Source organism: Monodelphis domestica, chromosome 6 (assembly GCF_027887165.1).
Source record: "Monodelphis domestica isolate mMonDom1 chromosome 6, mMonDom1.pri, whole genome shotgun sequence".
NCBI classification, from domain to species: domain Eukaryota; kingdom Metazoa; phylum Chordata; class Mammalia; order Didelphimorphia; family Didelphidae; genus Monodelphis; species Monodelphis domestica.
In genome coordinates this window covers 39400595-39421149 of record NC_077232.1, presented here as the reverse complement: position 1 = coordinate 39421149, position 20555 = coordinate 39400595, and the positions used below count along the sequence as shown (strand labels likewise).

The following is a 20555-nucleotide window of genomic DNA, read 5'->3' as shown; positions in this document are numbered from 1 at the left end:
GCTAAAAAATGCTGTCTTCCTTTAGGGAAAGAACTCATGGAGTCTGAATCCAGACAAAAGCCTACTATATTTCATTTTCTTTGTTCAAGTTTTCTTACACAAAAAGACTAATATGGAAGCATGTTTTACATAATTGCATATCTAAAATGTATATCAGATTACTTACCTTTTTGGTAAGGGGAGGAGGAAGAGACTTTGGGACTCAAAATAAAAAATTAATGTTAAAATTGTTTTATAGTAATTGAGGAAAAATAAATTTTAAAAAAGACCTCTTATATCAGCGAGCAGCAGGAAGACCATATACAAAACAACCTACTCTCCTCCTTGTCATTTTTGGGCTCAGTTCACCATCCCTCCACTTTTTTTGTATGTAATATTGGATTAACTCAATGGATTGCCTCTTCAATTGAATCATTATTTGGGCATTGCATATTCTTCATCAGCTGCTTTTTCTTCTATAGACTGCTGGGTCAATTTCTTTTGAGTGACAGGAGACCTTAATGGGAAGATCTTTTAGTATTTTGGGGCTTGTTCTAATCAGCATAATGTAATCCACAAACTGGGGCATTTGGAAGATCTCACTATCAGAAGGAAATCTCTTTTGTTTGGACTGTACACTAGAGTTCTCCATTAGTGGTGACCATCCTTGGTGAGTCTTTATCTTTATTTTATGTTATGCTTGACTTAAGCCCTATTCCAGTTCCATATCATTGTATGTGAGTCATCCTGTGACCTCAAAGGCTATCATGGTGGATCACAAACTGTCAAGTTCTACCAAGCTGGAAAAGCAAAATTAGATCTGGATGGCAGGCTGTGTATACTTCTTACAGGCCAGCCCAGTCAGATTTGGTGAGGCTCATCTTTAGCAGATAAACTAAGTGATAAACTTTTTGGCCAAGGTGACTTGTGAAACATAGAAAAACACAAAATTGCCCCCAGTCCTCTGTGGCCATATTCTTGTTCTGCAGCTGACTGATGGAATAGCAAGAAAAGAGGGAAAAGATGTTACGATCATCTCTAAATGCTAAGTTAATACAAAAAGCATTAAATATATGCTAGGCATTTGAGATGAAAAACAAAAGCAGGAGCAGGTGAGATCCCTTTCAGCTCTAAAACTAGGATACAGTTAAACTAATTTTGGGGAAAAGGGAGAACACTGATACCTTGAGAGGTCAGGAAGGGTCTCAAGTAAGAAATAGCACTTAAGCTGACTTTTAAAGGAAGCTAGGCAAGCCTAGAGATGGGAGATCCTGGGTTCAAATGTTGCTTCAGATACTTTATAGCAATGTGGCCCTGGGCAAGTCATTTAATCCCCATTGTCTGTCCCTTACCATTCATCTGCCTTGGAATCAACACAGTATTGATTCTAAGAAGGAAGGTAAGGGTTTATTGTTTCTGTTTTTGTTTTTGTTTTTTTTTTTAAGCCACATAGCTGCCCCTGAAAGTAAGGGTTTAAAAAAGTTAATAAAGGGAAGCTAGGAATTCCAAGAGGCAGAGGTGAGGAAAAAGTATTATGGGCATATTCTGTACATCATTATAGAGGTAGGAAATAGAGTGTCTTTTATGACAAAGAGGGGTTAAACCAGTTTGGCTGGAATCTAGAATGTGTGAACTGGGAGGAAAAAAATAATTGCTAGTTCTCTAAATGTGAAATCTTTGCTCACCAGCCAATGCCAACATGCCATTGGAAGAATCAGACCATATCAGTATTGACATCACTATTTATGAAGCTAGAAAACAAGGAGAAACCAAAAATTGGTGATTCACAGTTTCTCTCTGGAGAGAGAAATGAAGGCATTGAAAAGGTCAATTCTATTCCATTCCCAAAGGCCATATTCTTATATGTGAAAACTTAACTCATTTTGCAGAGTTCACGATGCAAAATAATTACTGTAAGATAAGTGAAGCGAAGAGAATAAGTATTTATTAGGCATCTACTATGTGCCAATCACTGTTTTCAGTACTTTACAATGTTTCTCCATTTGATCCTTACAACATCTGTACAGAGTAGGTACTGTGATGGTTCTTATTCTGCAGTATCAGAAGTTGAGGCAGACAGAAGTTTGCCTAGGGTTGTGCAGCCAGTAAATGTCAGAGGCAGGATCTGAACTTGATGCTTACTGACTTCAGACCCAGTGATCTCTTCAGTGTGACACCTAGCTTCCTACCCATGAGAATAATGTGGCATATGTTGAAGAGAAAGAAAAATTCTTTTCAGAACTTGACAAGATTTTCCAAATCAAGTCAAAATATACATTGATCCTCAGTAATATTAATGCAAAACATTACAAAGAATATATTGGAAAATATAGTTTGGGAATAAGCAATGAAAGAGGCTAACAGTCATGAATACTTTATTTAAGAAGTGGATAGAGTGGCAGCTAGGAGACTCTGTGGATTGAGAGCTAGACTCAGAGATCCTGGTTCAAATCTGGCCTCAGACACTTCCCAGCTGTGTGACCCTGGGCAAGTCACTTAACCCCCATTGCCTGGCCTCACCACTCTTCTGCCTTAAAACCAATATATGGTATTGCTTTGAAGATGGAAGGTCAGAGTTTTTAAATACGTGCTGAGTACTGAACAATGTCCCATACACAAACTGTATTTTAATAGGCTGGTAATAATTGGTTGCTGTTGTATTATTTAATTATATACCATATCAGCTGTCTGTGTATAGGCAGATTGGTTAGAAGAAGGAATAAAAGCTTACAATTGCAACAGTGCCAACCTGATTCATTCAGATGAGCTATTGATGCTGCATAATGGGAAATAGATAAAAAGCCAAAGACACTGGCATAGACCATCACCATTTCCTAGAGAAATTAACTAAGATAAAGCCATTCCAAGGGTGAGGAAACTGGAGCAGTTAAGGAACTGCTTTAGCTAGTAAACATTTGATCTTAACAGGATAAATTGGGGGATGTTGATTTAGTGTAGAAGCTATTTTGCAAAGTGTTAAGGACAATTTTCTGCAATACTAACTTAAAAAAAGAACAGTGGAGTGAGGCAATACAAGTCTGTGGAAAGCTTAGTATTTGACTCCACTAAGGACATCACTAGGAAGGACACACTAAGGAAGGACGTCAAATAGTTGAAAATGGCATTGCTTTATAAGAATTCCTCTCAAGAACTTTTCATCATTAAGTGGAAACACCAGATTTGTACTTCCTCCTTTCCAGGCCCTGATATGCTCTGTAAAGAAGCTGACATGGTAGCTGTAAGAGAAACATGGGAAGGACAGCTACACTAGGCCAGGTGAATCCCAGAAAACGTCCGTGCTGGAGGCATTGAGGGGACTGAGTGGTTTTCAAGATAGGTAAAAATAGAGAAAGGTACTGAGTAACAAGAACAAAATCTCAGTCACACAGTTGAAGGAAAGGAATGGGGGATGCAACATTCTGCCTTTTGTTGCTTGCTGATTATTATAAAAAGCATTTAGTTCAGTAGAACAGAAGGTTCTTTTAAAGGTCATCTTCCATCAAGTTGTCTCCCATGCGTATGTGAGGATCGTACAAGATTCCTTGATTGCTACAACTTCAGCAATAACTTTACTCAGTAATATTCTGATTATTGATGTCAAGCCAGAAATAAAAGAGATACATGTTGCTAGAAGTTTTCACTCTTATTCTTGAGGATGACCAATGCAGAGTCCAAATCAAAGTACTTGGCTTCCTTGTTGGTAGAGGAGTCCTTCAGATGACATTGGGCTGATATGAAATCCCAGAACAGCACAAGACTTCCTCAGTGGGCTCCACAGTCACTTAAAAGAGATTAACCTAAGAAATTCCACAGCAAAACCCAAATGGATTAAGAATAGCTGTCACATTCAGCTGGCGGAGATGACATCTTGAAGAAAGATGGAAACTAAGAAGCCACGGCAAGAAGGGAGAACATTCTAAGTGCGGGGGAGAGCGAGTGCAAGGTATAGAGGCAGGAGCTGGAATGCCATATCAAGGAGGCCAGCATAGCTAGATTGGAGAGTACGTCTAAGGGGTGAAATGAAAAGGTCGGAAGGGGACAGACCATCACGAACTTCAAGTGCCAAATGGAGGAGTTTGTATTTGATCCTAGAGGTCATTGGAAGTTTCTGGAGCTTATTGTGTAGGAAGGCCACCTGGCCAGACTTATGATCCAGGAAAATCACGTTGGCAGCTGAGTGGGGGGTAGAATAGGAACAGATTTATGTCAGGGAAGCCAGTTAAAAGGCTATTGTTATAGTCCAGGGCAGAGATGATGAAGGTATAAACTAAGGTGGTGGCTGTGTAAGTGCAAAAAAGGCAGTTTTACATCAGTGGTGTTAAGAAGGTCGAAACAACATTTGCAGTGGATTAGGTATGTGGAGTGAGTGTGAGGAGTCAAGGATGACGTTGAGGTTAGTATGAGCAGATGTCCCTGCGAGGATGCTGATCTTGACAGGGACAGTTGGAAAGAGGAGAGAATTTTGGGGGAAAAGAATGAGTTGTGTTTGGACATGTGAGTTTGAGATGCCTATGAGACTTCCGATTTGGGATTTCCAAAAGGAGTTAGATGATGCAAGACTTGTGTAGCTTGAGATAAGAAGATATCTCCCATGTCACGCAAGGGAATAGACTAAGGCTGGATATGGAGATTGATTGGGAGGCATATCCCTAGAGATGATAATGGAACCCCTGGGGGATGATGAGATCACGAGAGAAAAGGGCCCAAGACAGTCATGGGGGATACTCAGTGGGTAAAAGCCGGATAAAGATCTAGAAAATGAGGCTGAGAAGGAACACAGACAGATAGTAGAACTCGGCTCACCTGCCTACCTCTCACTCTTTGCAGGAATATGCTTCCTATATTGTTATACAGATAGATGGAGAGAATGTCACTAGTCATCATTTAGTTCAGACCAACTCTTTGTGACCCCCTTTGGGGCTTTCTTAGGCAAAGGCACCAGAGTGTTTTGCTATTTCTTATTCCAGCTCATTTTACAGATGAAGAAACTAAGACTGATAGAATTAACTGACTTGTCCAGGGTCACACAGCTAGTAAGTGTTTGAAGATGGATTTGAACTTAGGAAATGAGTTTTCCTAACTTCAGACCTGGTGTTCTATATCCTCTGTGTCACCTAATTGCATCTGAAAACCTTTTTTTCCACCCTTACCTTCCATCTTAGAATCAATACTGTATATTAGTTCCAAGGCAAAAGAGTGGTAAGGGCCAGGAAATGGGAGTTAAGTGACTTGCCCAGGGTCACACAGCTGGGAAGTGTCTGAGTTCAGATTTGAACCCAAGACCTTCTGTCTCTAGGCCTGGTTCTCAATCCACTGAGCTACCCGGCTGCCCCCAATCTGTTGGTTTTAGATATATACTGTTTATTATTTTTAGGAATGACCCTTCTATTCCTATGCTTTCTAGTGTTTTTAATAGGAATGGGTGTTGTATTTTATCAAAGGCTTTTTCTGCATCTATTGAGATAATCATGTGGTTCTTGCTAGTTTGCTTGTTGATGTGGTCAATTATGTGGATGGTTTTCCTAATGTTGAACCAGCCCTGCATCCCTGGTATGAATCCTACTTGATCATGGTGGATGACCCTTCTGATCACTTGCTGGAGTCTTTTTGCTAGTATCCTATTTAAGATTTTTGCATCTATATTCATTAGGGAGATTGGCCTATAGTTTTCTTTCTCTGTTTTTGACCTGCCTGGTTTTGGAATCAGTACCATGTTTGTGTCGTAAAAGGAGTTTGGTAGAACTCCCTCTTTGCTTATTATGTCAAATAGTTTGTATAGTATTGGGGTTAACTGTTCTCTGAATGTTTGATAGAATTCACAGGTGAATCCATCAGGCCCTGGGGATTTTTTCTTAGGAAGTTCTTTGATGGCTTGATGGATTTCAATTTCTGATATGGGATTATTTAAGAATTCTATTTCCTCTTCTGTTAGTCTAGGCAGTTTGTATTTTTGTATATATTCATCCATTTCTCCTAAATTGGTGTATTTGTTGCCATATAATTGGGCAAAGTAATTTCTAATGATTGCCTTAATTTCCTCCTCATTGGAGGTGCTGTCCCCCTTTTCATCTTTAATGCTGTGAATTTGCTTTTCTTCCTTCCTTTTTTTAATTAGATTGACCAGTACTTTGTCTATTTTGTTTGTTTTTTCAAAGTACCAGCTTCTTGTCTTATTTATTAAATCAATAGTTCTATCACTTTTGATTTTATTAATTTCTCCCTTAATTTTTAGGATTTCTAATTTGGTTTTCTGCTGGGGGTTTTTAATTTGATCGCTTTTGAGTTTTTTCAATTGCATTTCCAATTGATTGATCTCTGCTCTCCCTTGTTTGTTAATATAAGCTTTCAGGGATATGAATTTGCCTCTGATTACCGCTTTGGCTGCATCCCAAAAGGTTTGAAAGGATGTTTCGCCATTGTCATTTTCCTTGATGAAATTATTAATTGTTTCTATGATTTCTTCTTTAACTAAACGGTTTTGGAGTATCATATTGTTTAATTTCCAATTGGTTTTAGATTTGGTTTTCCATGTACCATTACTAATCATTATTTTTATTGCCTTGTGATCTGAGAAGGCTGCATTCATTATTTCTGCTTTTTTTGCATTTGTGTGCTATGTTTCTGTGACCTAATGTATGGTCAATTTTTGTGAATGTGCCATGTGGTGCTGAGAAGAAGGTGTATTCCTTTTTATCCCTATTTATTTTTCTCCATATGTCTATTAATTCTAATTTTTCTAAGATTTCATTCACTTCTTTTACCTCTTTCTTATTTATTTTTTGATTTGATTTATCTAAATTTGATAATGGTTGGTTTAAGTCTCCCACTAGTATGGTTTTATTGTCTATTTCTTCCTTCAGTTCGCCTAGTTTCTCCATTAGAAATTTGGGTGCTATATTATTTGGTGCATACATGTTGATTAATGATATTTACTCGTTGTCTAGAGTCCCTTTTAACAAAATATAATTACCTTCCCTATCCCTTTTGATCAGGTCTATTTTTGCATTGGCTTTATCAGATATCATGATTACCACTCCTGCCTTCTTTCTATCAGTTGAGGCCCAGAAGGTCTTACTCTATCCTTTAATTCTGACCTTGTGGGTGTCAACCCGCCTCATGTGTGTTTCTTGAAGACAACATATGGTAGGGTTTTGGATTCTAATCCATTCTGCTATTCGTCTACGTTTTATGGGTGAGTTCATCCCATTCACGTTCAAAGTTATGATTATCATTTGTGGACTCCCTGGCATTTTGATTGCCTTCCCTAATTCTAACCTTTTCTTCTTCGGCTCTACCTTTTAGTCCAGTGATTTACTTTGAATCAGTGCCCCTTGTCCCCTCCCTTGATGTTTCCCTTTTTAGTCCCTTCCTTTTTCTTCCCTCCCCCTCCCCCCTCTCTTTCCCTCCCTTTTTGTTCTCCCTCTCCCCTTCCCCCCCCCCCTTGGTTTTCCCTTCTCCTTACCCTTGTTGGGTAAGATAGAATTCAAGATCCCAATGGATCTGGATGTTTTTCCCTCTCAGAGTTGATTTCCATGAGATTGAGGTTTAAGTAACCCCCCCCCCCTTCCTCTCCTTCTTATAGGAGTTTTCTTCCCCTCCCCTTCCCATGTGAATCTTTGTGTGAGAACCATTATTCTATTTGGTCTTTCTTTACCCCCTATTTATACATTACATTTTCCCCATATGTTAGTATACATAGATTGATATAAATGTAGTCCTTATAGAAGAGAGTTTGAGTAAAAGAAGAAGATAACATTTTTCCCCTTTCCTTAATATTTACCTTTTCAGGTATTCCTTGCTCTTTGATTTTCGGTATCAAACTTTCCACAGAGCTCTGGTCTTTTCTTTGCAAAAAGTTGGAAGTCTTCTATTTTGTTGAATGCCCATACTTTCCCTTGGAAGTATATAGTCAGTTTTGCTGGGTAGCTGATTCTTGGTTGGAGACCCAGCTTTCTTGCTTTTCTGAAGATCATGTTCCATGCCTTACGATCATTCAGAGTAGAACTTGCAAGGTCTTGTGTGACCCTGATTGGTATTCCTTTATATCTAAATTGTCTTTTTCTGGCTTCCTGTAGGATTTTTTCTTTTGTTTGATAGCTTTGGAATTTGGCAATTACATTCCTGGGAGTTGTCTTTTGGGGGTTTAGTGTAGAAGGTGTTCTGTGAGCTCTGTCAGTGGCTGTATTGCCCCCTTGTTCTAGAATCTCTGGGCAATTTTCTTTGATTATATCTTGTATCACCATGTCCAGTTTGGTGTTTATTTCTGGCTTTTCTGGGAGTCCAATTATTCTTAAATGTTCTCTTCTCCCTCTATTTTCCAGATCTATCACCTTGTCGGTGAGATATTTTATGTTCTCTTCTAATTTCTTGGTGTTTTGGCTTTGCTTTATTAGTTCTTGCTTTAAAGCCTGGTTTTCTTTTACAGTTTGGTCAAACTGGTTTTGTAGATGCATGAATTTCTTTTGCATTATTTCCCACTTTTCCTCCCAGAGGGCTTCCATCTTTTTGGTCATTTCTGATTCAAATTCTTCATGGGTTTGTGGAGAGTTTCTATTTCCTTTGGAAGATTTTGGAGAATTTTCTTGTATATCTTCTTCTATCTGCTCTGTATTTTGTATTTTGGCTCCATAGAATGTGTCCAAAGTCGCCCCTTTCTTCTTATTTTTCTTGGTATTTTGGGGCTTCTGTGCTTCTGTGGAGTTTGTCATCTCTGAATGTGGAGGATTAGCTTTTCTTATCTCTGTCTGGTGATCAGAGGCTTTAGTCCTGGGCAGATGGTTCTATGAGCTTTCCCTGGGTTAAACTGAATATGCCTCACTGGAACTGGAATGGAAGGGTCAGACCACGAGGCCACACTCTCCCCCCGGCTTGCTTTCTGGAAGTTGCCTTCAGAATCGCTGGCCGTGAGGCTGTTTCGTCGGCCTGCGGGGGGGATGGGCTGCAGCTTTCCCAAGCTCCGAGGGCAAGGACTTTCACTGAGACTTGGATAGCAGGATCCAGCCCGTGAGGCTGTCTTGCCCGCCCTGAGGGTTGCTGTTGTTTAGACCAGCTCTCTGCAGCGGAAGCCCCAGGCAGTAACTTTCACTGGGACTCAGGTAGAAGGCCCTGAGGGTGCGGCTTCCGGGAGCCTTGGACTCTGCGCTCCTACCCCTGAGGTCCGAGTGATCTCGGGTTCTGGCTTTTGAGGGGGGCCGTACCTTTTGAACCGGGTCCAGGTCCAGGAGGAGGGTTCCCAGGGTCTGTGCTGTTGATCGTTTTGAATTTCGGCGCCTTAGGAGCTTATAGTTTGAGATCGGTAGGGAAGGGTTTTCCGGAGATCTGAGCTTTAGCTTTCTCTAAGCCGCCATCTTAACCGGAAGTCCCTGCCCCCAATCTAATACACTTCTAATTGAACTTTGTATATGCCCTACAATGTGTACTCATGAACATTCTTTAAACCCTCACTTTCTATCTCAGTAACAATTCTAAGACAAAAGGGCAAGGGCTAGACAAACAGGGTTAAAGGACTTGCCTAGACACACCTAGGAAGAATCTGAGGCCAGATTTAAGCTCAGGTTCTCCCAACTCCAGGCCTGGTGCTCTATCTAGTGTGCCATCCAGCTGCCTTTGAATACTCTTTTTAAAAGAGACTCAAACCATGGTCAACCAAATACTTCATGTGGGGAGGGGGGGGGGCTTATCTGAGAAGGCTTAAAGGTTAGCTACCAAGTCTTATAGCATGCCAGACTGAAGTGAATTCAATTAAGATCTTGAAAGTCTACTAAATGTTTTCCTGAATTTTAGCCTTTATTTTTTAGGCCCTTAGGTTAAAGATTTTTGTGATCTAGATTAGTTTGGAAAGCTAGACCAATTGAGTGTGGAAGTTCATAGCACATCTCACTGCCTTTCATCATATGGGAATTTGCAGGTCATTACTCCTTATTAGAGTCATAAATTGATAAAGACCCCTCCTGAGCTTTCTTTCCCATAGTTTTTGATTTTTATTATGAGATGACTCTCCCTTTGCCTTCAGTATAACCCTAAAGACATAATAAACATTAGAGAGTTGCATTTCAGAACAAATACTGGTCTTAACTACCTTTTGAGCCAGTCAATCCAATTACACTATTTGGTCTCCTTGGGCTTTGGTCATTTGCAAAAATATAAAAGGAAATCTGCTTTGAAAATGACAGGTTACCTGCTTCAAATTCCCTTAGGCAAGGTGAGTTATTTTTGTAATCTCCCTTTTCATCTTTTAACATGGAAAGAGATTCCTATTGAACTTAGAATCATCAAAATTTGAGAAAGTGGGTTTTAATGGTCCCTTTAAAATCCCTGGAAAATGTCATATTATTTATGACTTCTAAGCAGAAGCAATAAGCCTCAAGTTAGGCGTTTCTTTTAAAAAACTTTTTAAATGCAGATACACAATCCCCTGTGGTGTAAAAAGAAATCTGTACTTTGAGAGGAGACTCATCTCCAGGGGTTAGCCTCACAGAGTCTCTGGCATTCTCTTTTGAAGATGTGACCCGCTTGGTAATTCTCATTTTTAGGATAAGTGGAGATTTGAATTTAAATACTACATTAAAGGTAATGTAAATAAGGGCTTCCTATCTGGAATGCTAATCTTCAATCTATGGGAAAATTAATGATGATAATCCATGATTTTATAGGAGGGGTTGTGACTAACAGTTTACATGCTTGCCAAAATTTCTCCTTCTTTATGATTCCTGACTATTTCCTTCTAAGTCCCCACAGAGGCATTGTCACTTTTGTGACTATGGGCAAGCCATGTAACCTCTGTCCCTCAGTTTCCTAGTCTATAAAATAAATGATAATGATAAATAAATAAAAATAAATAATCCTGCAGGATTGGTGTTCCAGTGTCTTAGGGGCTGGGATCGGTGTTCCATTTGGACCTTCCATGAGGCCCATTTTCCCTAGCAGTTGCTATTGCATTGGTTATTGGAAGGAGCATTTGCAGCCATTCCCAACTCTGGGAATCATTTCCCTTGTTGCATGTGGAACTACGAGGAGTGAATGGGGATGAAGGCCATTTGGTCCATTTGATGGGCTGCTGAGGCCAAAAATGTTCCCTGCTTGGTAATCAGCCTCCTGAGAACAACTTCTTCATGTTTAACTTCTCTCGTCCAAACTTCATTTCTGGGCCTGAACTGAAAGCCTTGTCGGGTCTTGCCATGGCTTGTGCTGTGTTGGCAAACCCTTGGAAACCTTGGAGTTTCCAGGACGACTTTAGTGGGCCAATAATATTTACTACTAATGTGTAACATATTCTCATGAGTAATTACTTCCTGAGGAATATACAGAATTTATAAATATCTCAGAACGCTGTCTTTTTTTAAAAATTTTAAAAGATGGGGACATAATAATGATACTTATAATAGCTAACATTTCTAGAACTACTACATATTATAGGCAAATAAATACATTTCTATAAAAGCACTATAGAATGCTTTAAGACATGTTATCTCATTTGATCTACCCAACAACCCTCAAAGGCTGAAATAGAAACTGGGAGAGATTAAATGATTTTGCCCTCAGGATTGATAAATGGGAATAGAATAATTTCTCCTTGTCTAGTGCCAGTGATATCATTTAGTGAATCTCAGTATTCTAGAAACAGGTGTGTAACATTCACTACATTTCTTGGTTTGGAATAGAGTGGGAGGAAGTTGCTAATGTTAGAGGAAGGAAGGCAGGAAACAAATATTTATGAAGCACCTACTAGGTACCAGGCACTTTGGTTGGGACTTTACAGTTTGTACTGCCATTCCCTCATTGATGGGCATCTCCTTGTTTTCTAATTTTTTGCCACCACAAAAAGAGCTGCTATAAATATTTGAATACAAATAGGTCCTCTTCCCTTTTCCTAGATTTCTTTGGGATACAGATCTAGTAGTAGTGTTACTGGGTCAAAGGGTAGCCGTTTGGACGTAGCTCAAATTATTCTCCAGAATAGTTGGACTAGTTGGACAACTTTCTTTTTTTTTTTTTAAATATATTTTATTTGATCATTTCCAAGCATTATTCGTTAAAGACATAGATCATTTTCTTTTCCTCCCCCCCCACCCCCCATAGCCGACGCGTAAGTCCACTGGGCATTAGATGTTTTCTTGATTTGAACCCATTGCTTTGTTGATAGTATTTGCATTAGAGTGTTCATTTAGAGTCTATCCTCTGTCATGTCCCCTCAACCTCTGTATTCAGGCAGTTGCTTTTTCTCGGTGTTTCCACTCCCATAGTTTATCTTTTGCTTATGAATGGTGTTTTTTTCTCCTGGATCCCTGCAAGTTGTTCGGGGACATTACACCGCCACTAATGGAGAATGGACAACTTTCTTAAGACTGCATTAGTGTCTTAATTTTTCCACATCCTCTTCAACATTTCCACATCTCCTCAGAGTTGTATTAATTTACAGTTCTCTAGTCAGGGATTTTTAGCATTTTTTCTTGTGGCTATTGATACCTTTGATTTCTTCTTCTGTTAACTGCCTGTTCTGCCTATTGACCACTTATCAATTTTAGAATTACTGAGATTAATTGTTTCTTATTTTTTACAAATTTGGTTCAATTCCCCACATCTTTGAGAAATGAAGCCTTCATCAGAGAAACTTGTAACAAAATTTTTACTTTGTTGGTAGTACATAGAAATGCTGGTGATTTATAGGAGGTTATTTTATATCCTTCAACTTTGTTGAAGTTGTTAATTATTTCAGCTAATTTTTTTTATTCTCTGGGTATGTCATCATATTATCTGCAAAGAGTGATAGTTCTGTTTTCCCACTGCCTAATTTTATTCCATCAATTCCTTTTTTCTTATATTGCTAGAGCTAGCATTTCTGGTATGATATTAAATAGTAGTGATCATAATGGACATCCTTCCTTCACTCCTGATCTCTTTGGGATGGCTTCACAGATAATGCTTGCTCTTGGTTTTAGATAGATGCTACTTATCATTTTAAGAAAGGTTCCATTGATTTCCTATGTTTGCTAGGGTTTTTAATAGGAATAGGTATTGTATTTTGTCAAAGACATTTTCTCTGTCTATTGATATAATCATATGATTTTTGTTGTCATCATTATTGATATGGTTAATTATACTGATGGTTTTCCTAATATCGAATCAGTCCCACATAATTGGTATAAATCTCACCTGGTTATAGTATATGATCTTTGTAATATATTGCCATAATCTCCTTACTAGAATTTTATTAAAATTGTTTTCATTGATATTCATTAAGAAAATTGGTCTATAGTTTTCTTTCTCTGTTTTTGCTTTCCCTAGTTTAGGCATTGAAACCATATTTGTTTCATAAAAGGAATTTGGTAGGACTTATTTACCTATTTAAAAATAGTTTGCATAGTACTGGGATTAATTGTTTCTCAAATGTCTGGTAGAAGTCACATATAAATTCATCTGGTCCTGGGGATTTTTTCTTAGGGATCTTAGTTATGGCTTGTTCAATTCCTTTTCCTATGATGGTGTTAGTTAAGTATTTTCTTTCTTTTTCTGTTAACCTGGGCAGCTTATATTTTTGTAAATGTTTATCTATTCATTTACATCTTCAGACTTGTTGGCATACAGTTGGGCAAAATAATGCCTCATGCCTAAAATATCATCTTCCCCTATAGAAAGGTACATAGTTTAACCTGAGTGCATTATGATTTCTCTTTAATGTTTACCTTTTTATGCTTTTCTTGAGTCTTGCATTTGAAAGTCATGTTTTCTGTTCTGCTCTGGTTCTTTTTATCAAGACTGTTTGAAAGTCCTTTACTTTATTAAATATTCATTTTTTTCTCTTGATTTATTATACTCAGTTTTGCTGGGTGTTTTATTTTGGTTGTAATCCCAGCTCTTTTGCTTTTCAGAATGTCATATTCAAAGTCCTTTGCTTCTTTAATGTGATAGCTGCTAAATCCCATGGGATCCTGGCTTTAACTCCATGATATTTGAATAGTTTCTTACTTATAGACTGAAATATTTTCTTTTTTACCTGGGAGCTCTGGAATATGACTTTGATCTTCCTGGGAGTTTTCATTTGGGATCTCTTCAGGTAGTTATTGGAGGATCCTTTCAGTTTATACTTTTAACTTCTGGTTCTAGGATATTGTGGCAGGCAGTTTTCCTTGCCAATTTCTTGTAATATGATGTCTAGGCCCTTTCTTTGATCATGGATTTTATGTAAACCAATAATTCTTAAATTATCTTTCCTTGCAGGTCAGTTGTTTTTCCAATGAGATAGTTCAAATTTTCTTCTGTTTTTTTTTTTCCCTTTCTTTTGACTTTGTTTCTTGATGCCTCATAGAGTCATTAACTTCCACTTGCCCAATTCTGATTTTTTCTTTAGTGAGTTTTTGCATTTTATGTTTTTGGAAATCTGTTACCTTAAAAACTATATTTCCCAGGAGCCCACTGACATCCTGTCATTACGTGGTGATGTAGATAGAGAGCTATATTGGGTGGGGTTCCTGGTTTCACTCTTTTTGCTTGGATTTTTTGATATTTTTGATTTCTCTTGCTAATTGATTTATATACCTCATAACTCATCCATGCATCCCTAAATGATCCCTGTGTTTTTCAACATCCTTCTCAGGGGGGAATGTATTATTATAATGCAAACTTTAAATTCTTTTGAGAGTAATTTTAGGATAAGAAACATGCTACCTCTCAGAATCCAGAAAGTGAACTATTTGGAGAAGGCGCCATGAAGATGCCTGCATAGACCACACACTGCACCAGAAGATCCAGAGTGAACTTTGGGATGTGGTGATTTGAACTGTGTGGGGTTGAATGCATTTGTTTTGTATGTATGCTCTTATGCCAAAGGGGACTGCCCCCTAATTGGCTTTTTGTCAATGCTCCTAGTAGTCATTGGTTTTGTTCTCTTTTCCCTTTTATCCCCAAATTATTGTAATTTAAAAGTTGGTTATGTTTTAAAGATCCATTGGAGAGACCAGTCTTCCACCAGATCTCAGGGAGAATGTGTAATTGGAAATCTGTTACCCTAAAAACCGCATTTCCTAGGAGCCCACTGGAGCCCACTGACTTCCTGTTGTTAAGTGGTGATGTAGATAGAGAGATATATTGGGTGGTATTCTTGGTCTTGCTCTCTTTGCTTCTGGTTGCAACTGTGGTGGAGTGGGCTTTTTGAACAGGTAGATTAGCCACGGGGATATGTTTTTTATTTTACCTTTTTATTCCTTTATTTCTAATGATCATTAGTAAATCTTTGAAAATATAGTATTCAAATCATTGTAGATCAATTTAAATTTTTACAATTTCTGATTTCCATTTTGCTACTTCTGCTTTTTAAGGAAAATGAATTTGTTGCTTAATTGCTATACTTCTTTGTAAATTGTTATACCTCTCTTTCCATCTGACATTCTGCTTTTTTAAGGTGTTCTTTTCTTCAGTATTTTATGCCTCTTTTACTAAGGTTTTAATTGTCTTTTCATAATTTTGTTCCTTTGCTTTGATTTCTTTGCCCAACTTTTTCTCTATCACTCATATTTTTTTTAAACCCATGCCTTCTGTCTTAGAATGAGTACTAAGTATCAGTGCCAACGCAGAAGAATAGTAAGGGTTAGGCAATAGGAATTAAGTGACTTCCTCATAGGTAGGTCAAATTTGAACTCAGGACTTCCTGTCATTAGATTTGGCTCTCACTCCATTGAGCTACCTAACTGCCTCCCTTATTTGGCTCTTCTAGGAATTCTTGTTGGGCATGTGCCTAAATCACATTTTTCTCTAATTCTGTCTTTGTATCTGTTTTGAATTTTGTTTTCTTCTGAGTTTGTGTCTTGTTCTTCTCCATCACTGTAGTAACTTTTTATGGTCAGCTTCTTTTTTGTTGTTGTTTTCTCATTTTTAATACTCTAGTTCTTGATTTTGAACTTTATGCTAATATTGGGCTCTGTTCCTGATGTGGGGTGGAGTTAGGGGTTTTGTCTCACATTTCAAGCTTTTTCACACTTCTGTTTTCACAGCTAGTTCTGGGGGCATGGAAGTTTTTGGTTCTTCCCAGGTGGTGTGATCTGGGGAGATGTGTGATCACTGCACTCCTGGTCTATGCTCTGGTCTTTTTCCTGGATATAATCCCTTGGGATTTTGATCAGTATTGCTCTTTAGGAGCCCTCAGTACTTCCCATTCCCTTTCTGCCCTTGAAATATGACCCAGAGGATATAAGAAATGGAATTCCCAGACAGCATCTGGCCCTACACCCAGTGCGGGCACAAGAGTCCTCTCTTGTCTGTTTCTGACACTTGCCAGGCCATTTGCTGTCTGGCTTGAGAGCTCTTAAAGCTGCTGCTACTTCTGTCCCCACCCCATACTCCTTTGACCAGTGTTTCATCCACATAGGTTTTGGGCCAGCTTCCTTCCTTGTGGCACAAATTGACCTGGGAAGACTCACTTTGACCTTTTTTGGTTCTGCCTGAAAGACCAGCCAAGTGCTTCTCCATTCTGCCATCTTGGCCCCACCTCTTAACATATCAAATAGAGTTCATTTTAAGAAATATTAATCACATAATATGTCTTCATTTACAACACTACCAAAAAACCATAGAAGATAGTTCTTAAGACAAGGCTTTTTTTTTCTCAGAAAAATACCTTATGGTTAAAAATACTAGTGAGTGAATGATGACTGAAAGAGCATTACTTCCTTCAGACAACCGCCACAATTTGCATAAACCACTTGCCCTGTCTGGCAAAGGATAATTTGCCCTGTCAGTCCCTAGAGACTTTTAACTCTGGGTTGTTTTTATAGGTTTAAAGAAAATTCTGAATTTCTACATATGTATTTGATAAACATTTTGAATGATGACATTTGTAAAATTGGATATTCCAAAAGCCTCAAAAAGATGATGAAAGCATTGTTTTAAATCCCTGCATCTTTCTGTTTTTTTTTCTTCTTTTTGTTCTGTGGTAACTACATGCATAAAATGAAAGACTATAATGGTTTTTATGGTTAATTCCTGTTAATTATTTGCTATAAATATTACTGAAATAGCTGTAGGAAATATATGTAATGAATTTCAGTTTGAGAATTGGAAGGAATCTTTAAAAAACATTAATACTATTGGATTTGAAACGTTCTTAAAGAGATATCTAAAATCAATATAAACTGCAATACAGTTTGGTATTCTTTTGAGCAGAATACCAGAAAAGTTACAGAGAAAGTATTAAGGTAGTGCTTTTGTGGCAGGTCATTGGTATCTTACCTGGTACCAGCCAGATTCATAGAGTGATTCTTGAAGCAATTTCGTTTTTTGGAAATAGCACTGTACTGAAACTCAATGAACTTGGGTTCTAGACCTTCCTTTGTTTTTTAAAATTTTATTTTAAGAAATACCAATTATTAGGTGATTTTGACCAATTCATGTCACTCTGAGCTTTGGTTTCTGTGTTTCTAAACTGAGGAAATTGAATTTAGTGATTTTTTAATTTCCCTTTCAGCTCTTAACATTCTTTGATGCTGAGTAAAGCACAAATCTTATTGACAGTTAGCTATTAGACAGCTTTTGTGTATGTTTCCAGTTGTGACAAAACAAAATCAGGCCAGAAGTACCCAGATTACTACATTGTACATTTCTGAATTCTTCTAGCTAGAGTCATTACTGATGCAGTGTCTAATTTTATATACAAATATCTAATTCCATAAAGAAATATGTCTAATTATGTATAATTTATAATTAGATGATATACCTAAATGGAAAAAAAAACACCATACCTTCTATCTTAGAATCTATTCTAAAACAGAAGCATGATAAGGGCTAGGCAATTGAGATTAAGTGACTTGCCCAGGGTCACACAGCTAGGAAGTGTCTGAGGTCATATTTGAGCCCAGGATCTTATGTCCCTAGGCCTGGTGCTGCCTAGCTGCCTCCATGTAATATATATCAAATAATATTTTATTTCATATGCAAGTTCCCCTAAAGTTTTCTTAAAAGAAGATCATTGGCGAATTCCTTATTCTGCCATTTTAAGTCATTGTAGGGGAAGGCGTGATAGAATCAAAAGGAACCTGAGTTTGAATTCCAAACAACATTTACTAGCTTTGTAATTCTAGGCAGCTCTCTTTAATTTGATGGCCCAAATTTCTTATTTATCAATTGGAGAATAATACTTGTAGATTCTATTTTACAGGGTTGTTAGGAGGGACGGAATGACAGGTAAAATGTTCTCTACAAACATGAGCTGTTATTATTGATGCTAATAATAACCACACTAACAATTCAATACCAGGCCACATATATTAGGTGAAATTTGGTTCCTTACTGGGTGATACCATCATTTTGTTAACTGCTTTTGTATTTAAGGCTTACAATAGTGCTTTGATTTCTCTTTAGATTGTATCGTAAATTCTAAAATTATAGGACTATATTGATCTAAGAAGTTTGTTTACTTTTTTTGTTTGTCAAAGGAGAATTTAGGATCAGACTTTTAACTTTATTTCTTTGCAATAAAAAAATCTCATCATTCATCCAAACACAGAGTTAAGATAGAGGTATAAAAAATAGAAGGAACATTATACCCAAGAGGGAAAAATATACAATAGAGATGGTGATTCCTACTTTCTTTCAGAAATGTATGTTTAAATACTAGTCCATTAACTCCCTAAGTCCACTCATCCTTTTGACTTCTGATGGTACTTTCTCCTTCTGCCCTTATTGCATAGGTTGCTTGGGCAGAGATTATATTAGGTGTTAACTTTTTACACTTATCACATTCCTAAAGCTTCATAATGGTAACCCTTGGCCCAGATTTTACAAATTTCTTTTTACAGTGTTCAGAATAGTTTCCTAAACTTCCTGTGAATCAGGAAGCTATTTGATGGAAAAACTGAAGACAGAAAAGTTAAATGGTTTGTCTATGACAATTATCAAAGGAGTCACAGAGAGATATAGTTTCTTGATTCTAAGTTCAGTGCTATATTCATTGTCTCCATTTTTCCTTTGACTTATCAAGTCTTGCAATTCTTCATACTCCTTATTCAGATAATTTTCTGAAGGGCTGAAATTGTGTGCCTTGGTCTTTGAGCTCATTTATTTCTTTTATCTTTATATCACAGATGAAGAGGCTGCCCAAATAGCTATGTCTCTTCAGTTGTTGGAATTGAGAATCATGGATGAAAACCAGTTAATTGAACAAGTCCTGGACCAATTTATTCATCGCCATGAGCAGACATATGAAGAATTTTTAAACACTTTCACTTATCTTTCAAAAGGTAAATTTGAGGTGTGATGCTTTTATAGTTTAACTTACGGCTGAAAATGTAGTATTTCACTCTGGTTCTTTGTGTGTCTTTGCTGTTTTTTTTTTTTCATAGAGGCTCTCTGAGGACTTTACATTCATTTACTCAACTCACAGTTTATTGTCCATTGCCCTGTATCTAGCAAACTCTCTGATTGCCAACAAACTGTTTTTTTAAACCCTTACCTTCTACCTTAAAAGTATGGGTTCCATGACAGAAGAGTGGAAAGGGCTAGGCAGTTGGGGTTAGGTGATTTACCCAAGGTCATGCAGCTAGGATGCCAATAAACTAAAAAGGTTCAAATGACCAAGTAGAGGCTTATTATCATGGAAAAATAGATGCTACATTCTTCTTAATGATTGTACAGTCTGAAAATTGTGATTTCTTGGACTGGACAAAGAAAGATTAGAGAAGAAGCTGCCTGACCCCTGTGGCTAGGTAGCTAAGCATGGATGAGGGAAACATTTCTAATGTCAAACATTCATTTGAGTGTATGTACAGCATACCTAGAAAGAAGCATATCACCATATCCACATTGACTCTATTTTTGCCATAAATTGTTGCAAAAATTGAGCTGAAAAAAATGATTTTGCAAGTCACATAAACTGCATTTCCAAGCACACTAGCTTGATTTTTTTTCTCCGTTCAATATATCCCAAGGCACTAGTTCACATTATAAACTAATGACCTGAAAAAAATCCACTTAAGGCATAAAGTATTTCTGAGTTTTAGGTGCAAAAACATGTCTTAAACTAGTCAACTCTCATTTTCTTTTTTGAAACACTAAAAAATTTTTCTGAAGAGTCACACTGGCCTAATGTTTGGGTAGTGGGCAACATAATGGACCCCTCTGAAAGTGGCTGATTTGCATTCCATCTGCGTGAGGACGATGTGAATGCCATTGCTCCAAAAGACCTCATTCTTTCATTTTCACAAGTCCTTCATTTGTCTTACTAGGTTCTGTTGCTTCACTGATATGCAGTAGAATCAGTTTTGTGTGAAAGTGGTTATCACCCTGCATACGTTTGCATATTTCTCTAGTAAGTTTAGTTTCCCAAGTCTATTACCATTTCAATTCAAAAAGAGTGACTGTTCTATTTATTGTTATAATACTTATACGCCAGGATGCTCATGGGATTCATTTTCTTTCCAAGACTGTTAAAAGGGTCAGTAATCCTATTAAAAATATTTCCCAGAAAAATTAAACCACAGCTTTATTAAAAGAAATTCACATTACTGATTTAGAATCTTGAAAATCAGTCTGAAACTGTTAATATTGTAATATAATTCTCCCTTATGGTAGATTTATTTTAACTAGTTTTT

At 37.5% G+C, this 20555-nt stretch overlaps 1 protein-coding gene across 5 annotated transcripts in view; it reads left to right on the top strand.

Moving 5' to 3' along the window:
* IFTAP (intraflagellar transport associated protein) overlaps positions 1-20555 on the top strand; it is a 78673-nt gene that overhangs the window by 16427 nt on the left and 41691 nt on the right. For all 5 annotated transcript variants that reach the window (XM_056801938.1, XM_016423481.2, XM_056801936.1 and 2 more), the window contains one exon: positions 19050-19205. In XM_056801938.1, the coding sequence (XP_056657916.1) occupies positions 19073-19205 (133 nt within the window). In that variant the 5' untranslated portion in view covers positions 19050-19072. The remainder of the gene's footprint in view (positions 1-19049; positions 19206-20555) is intronic.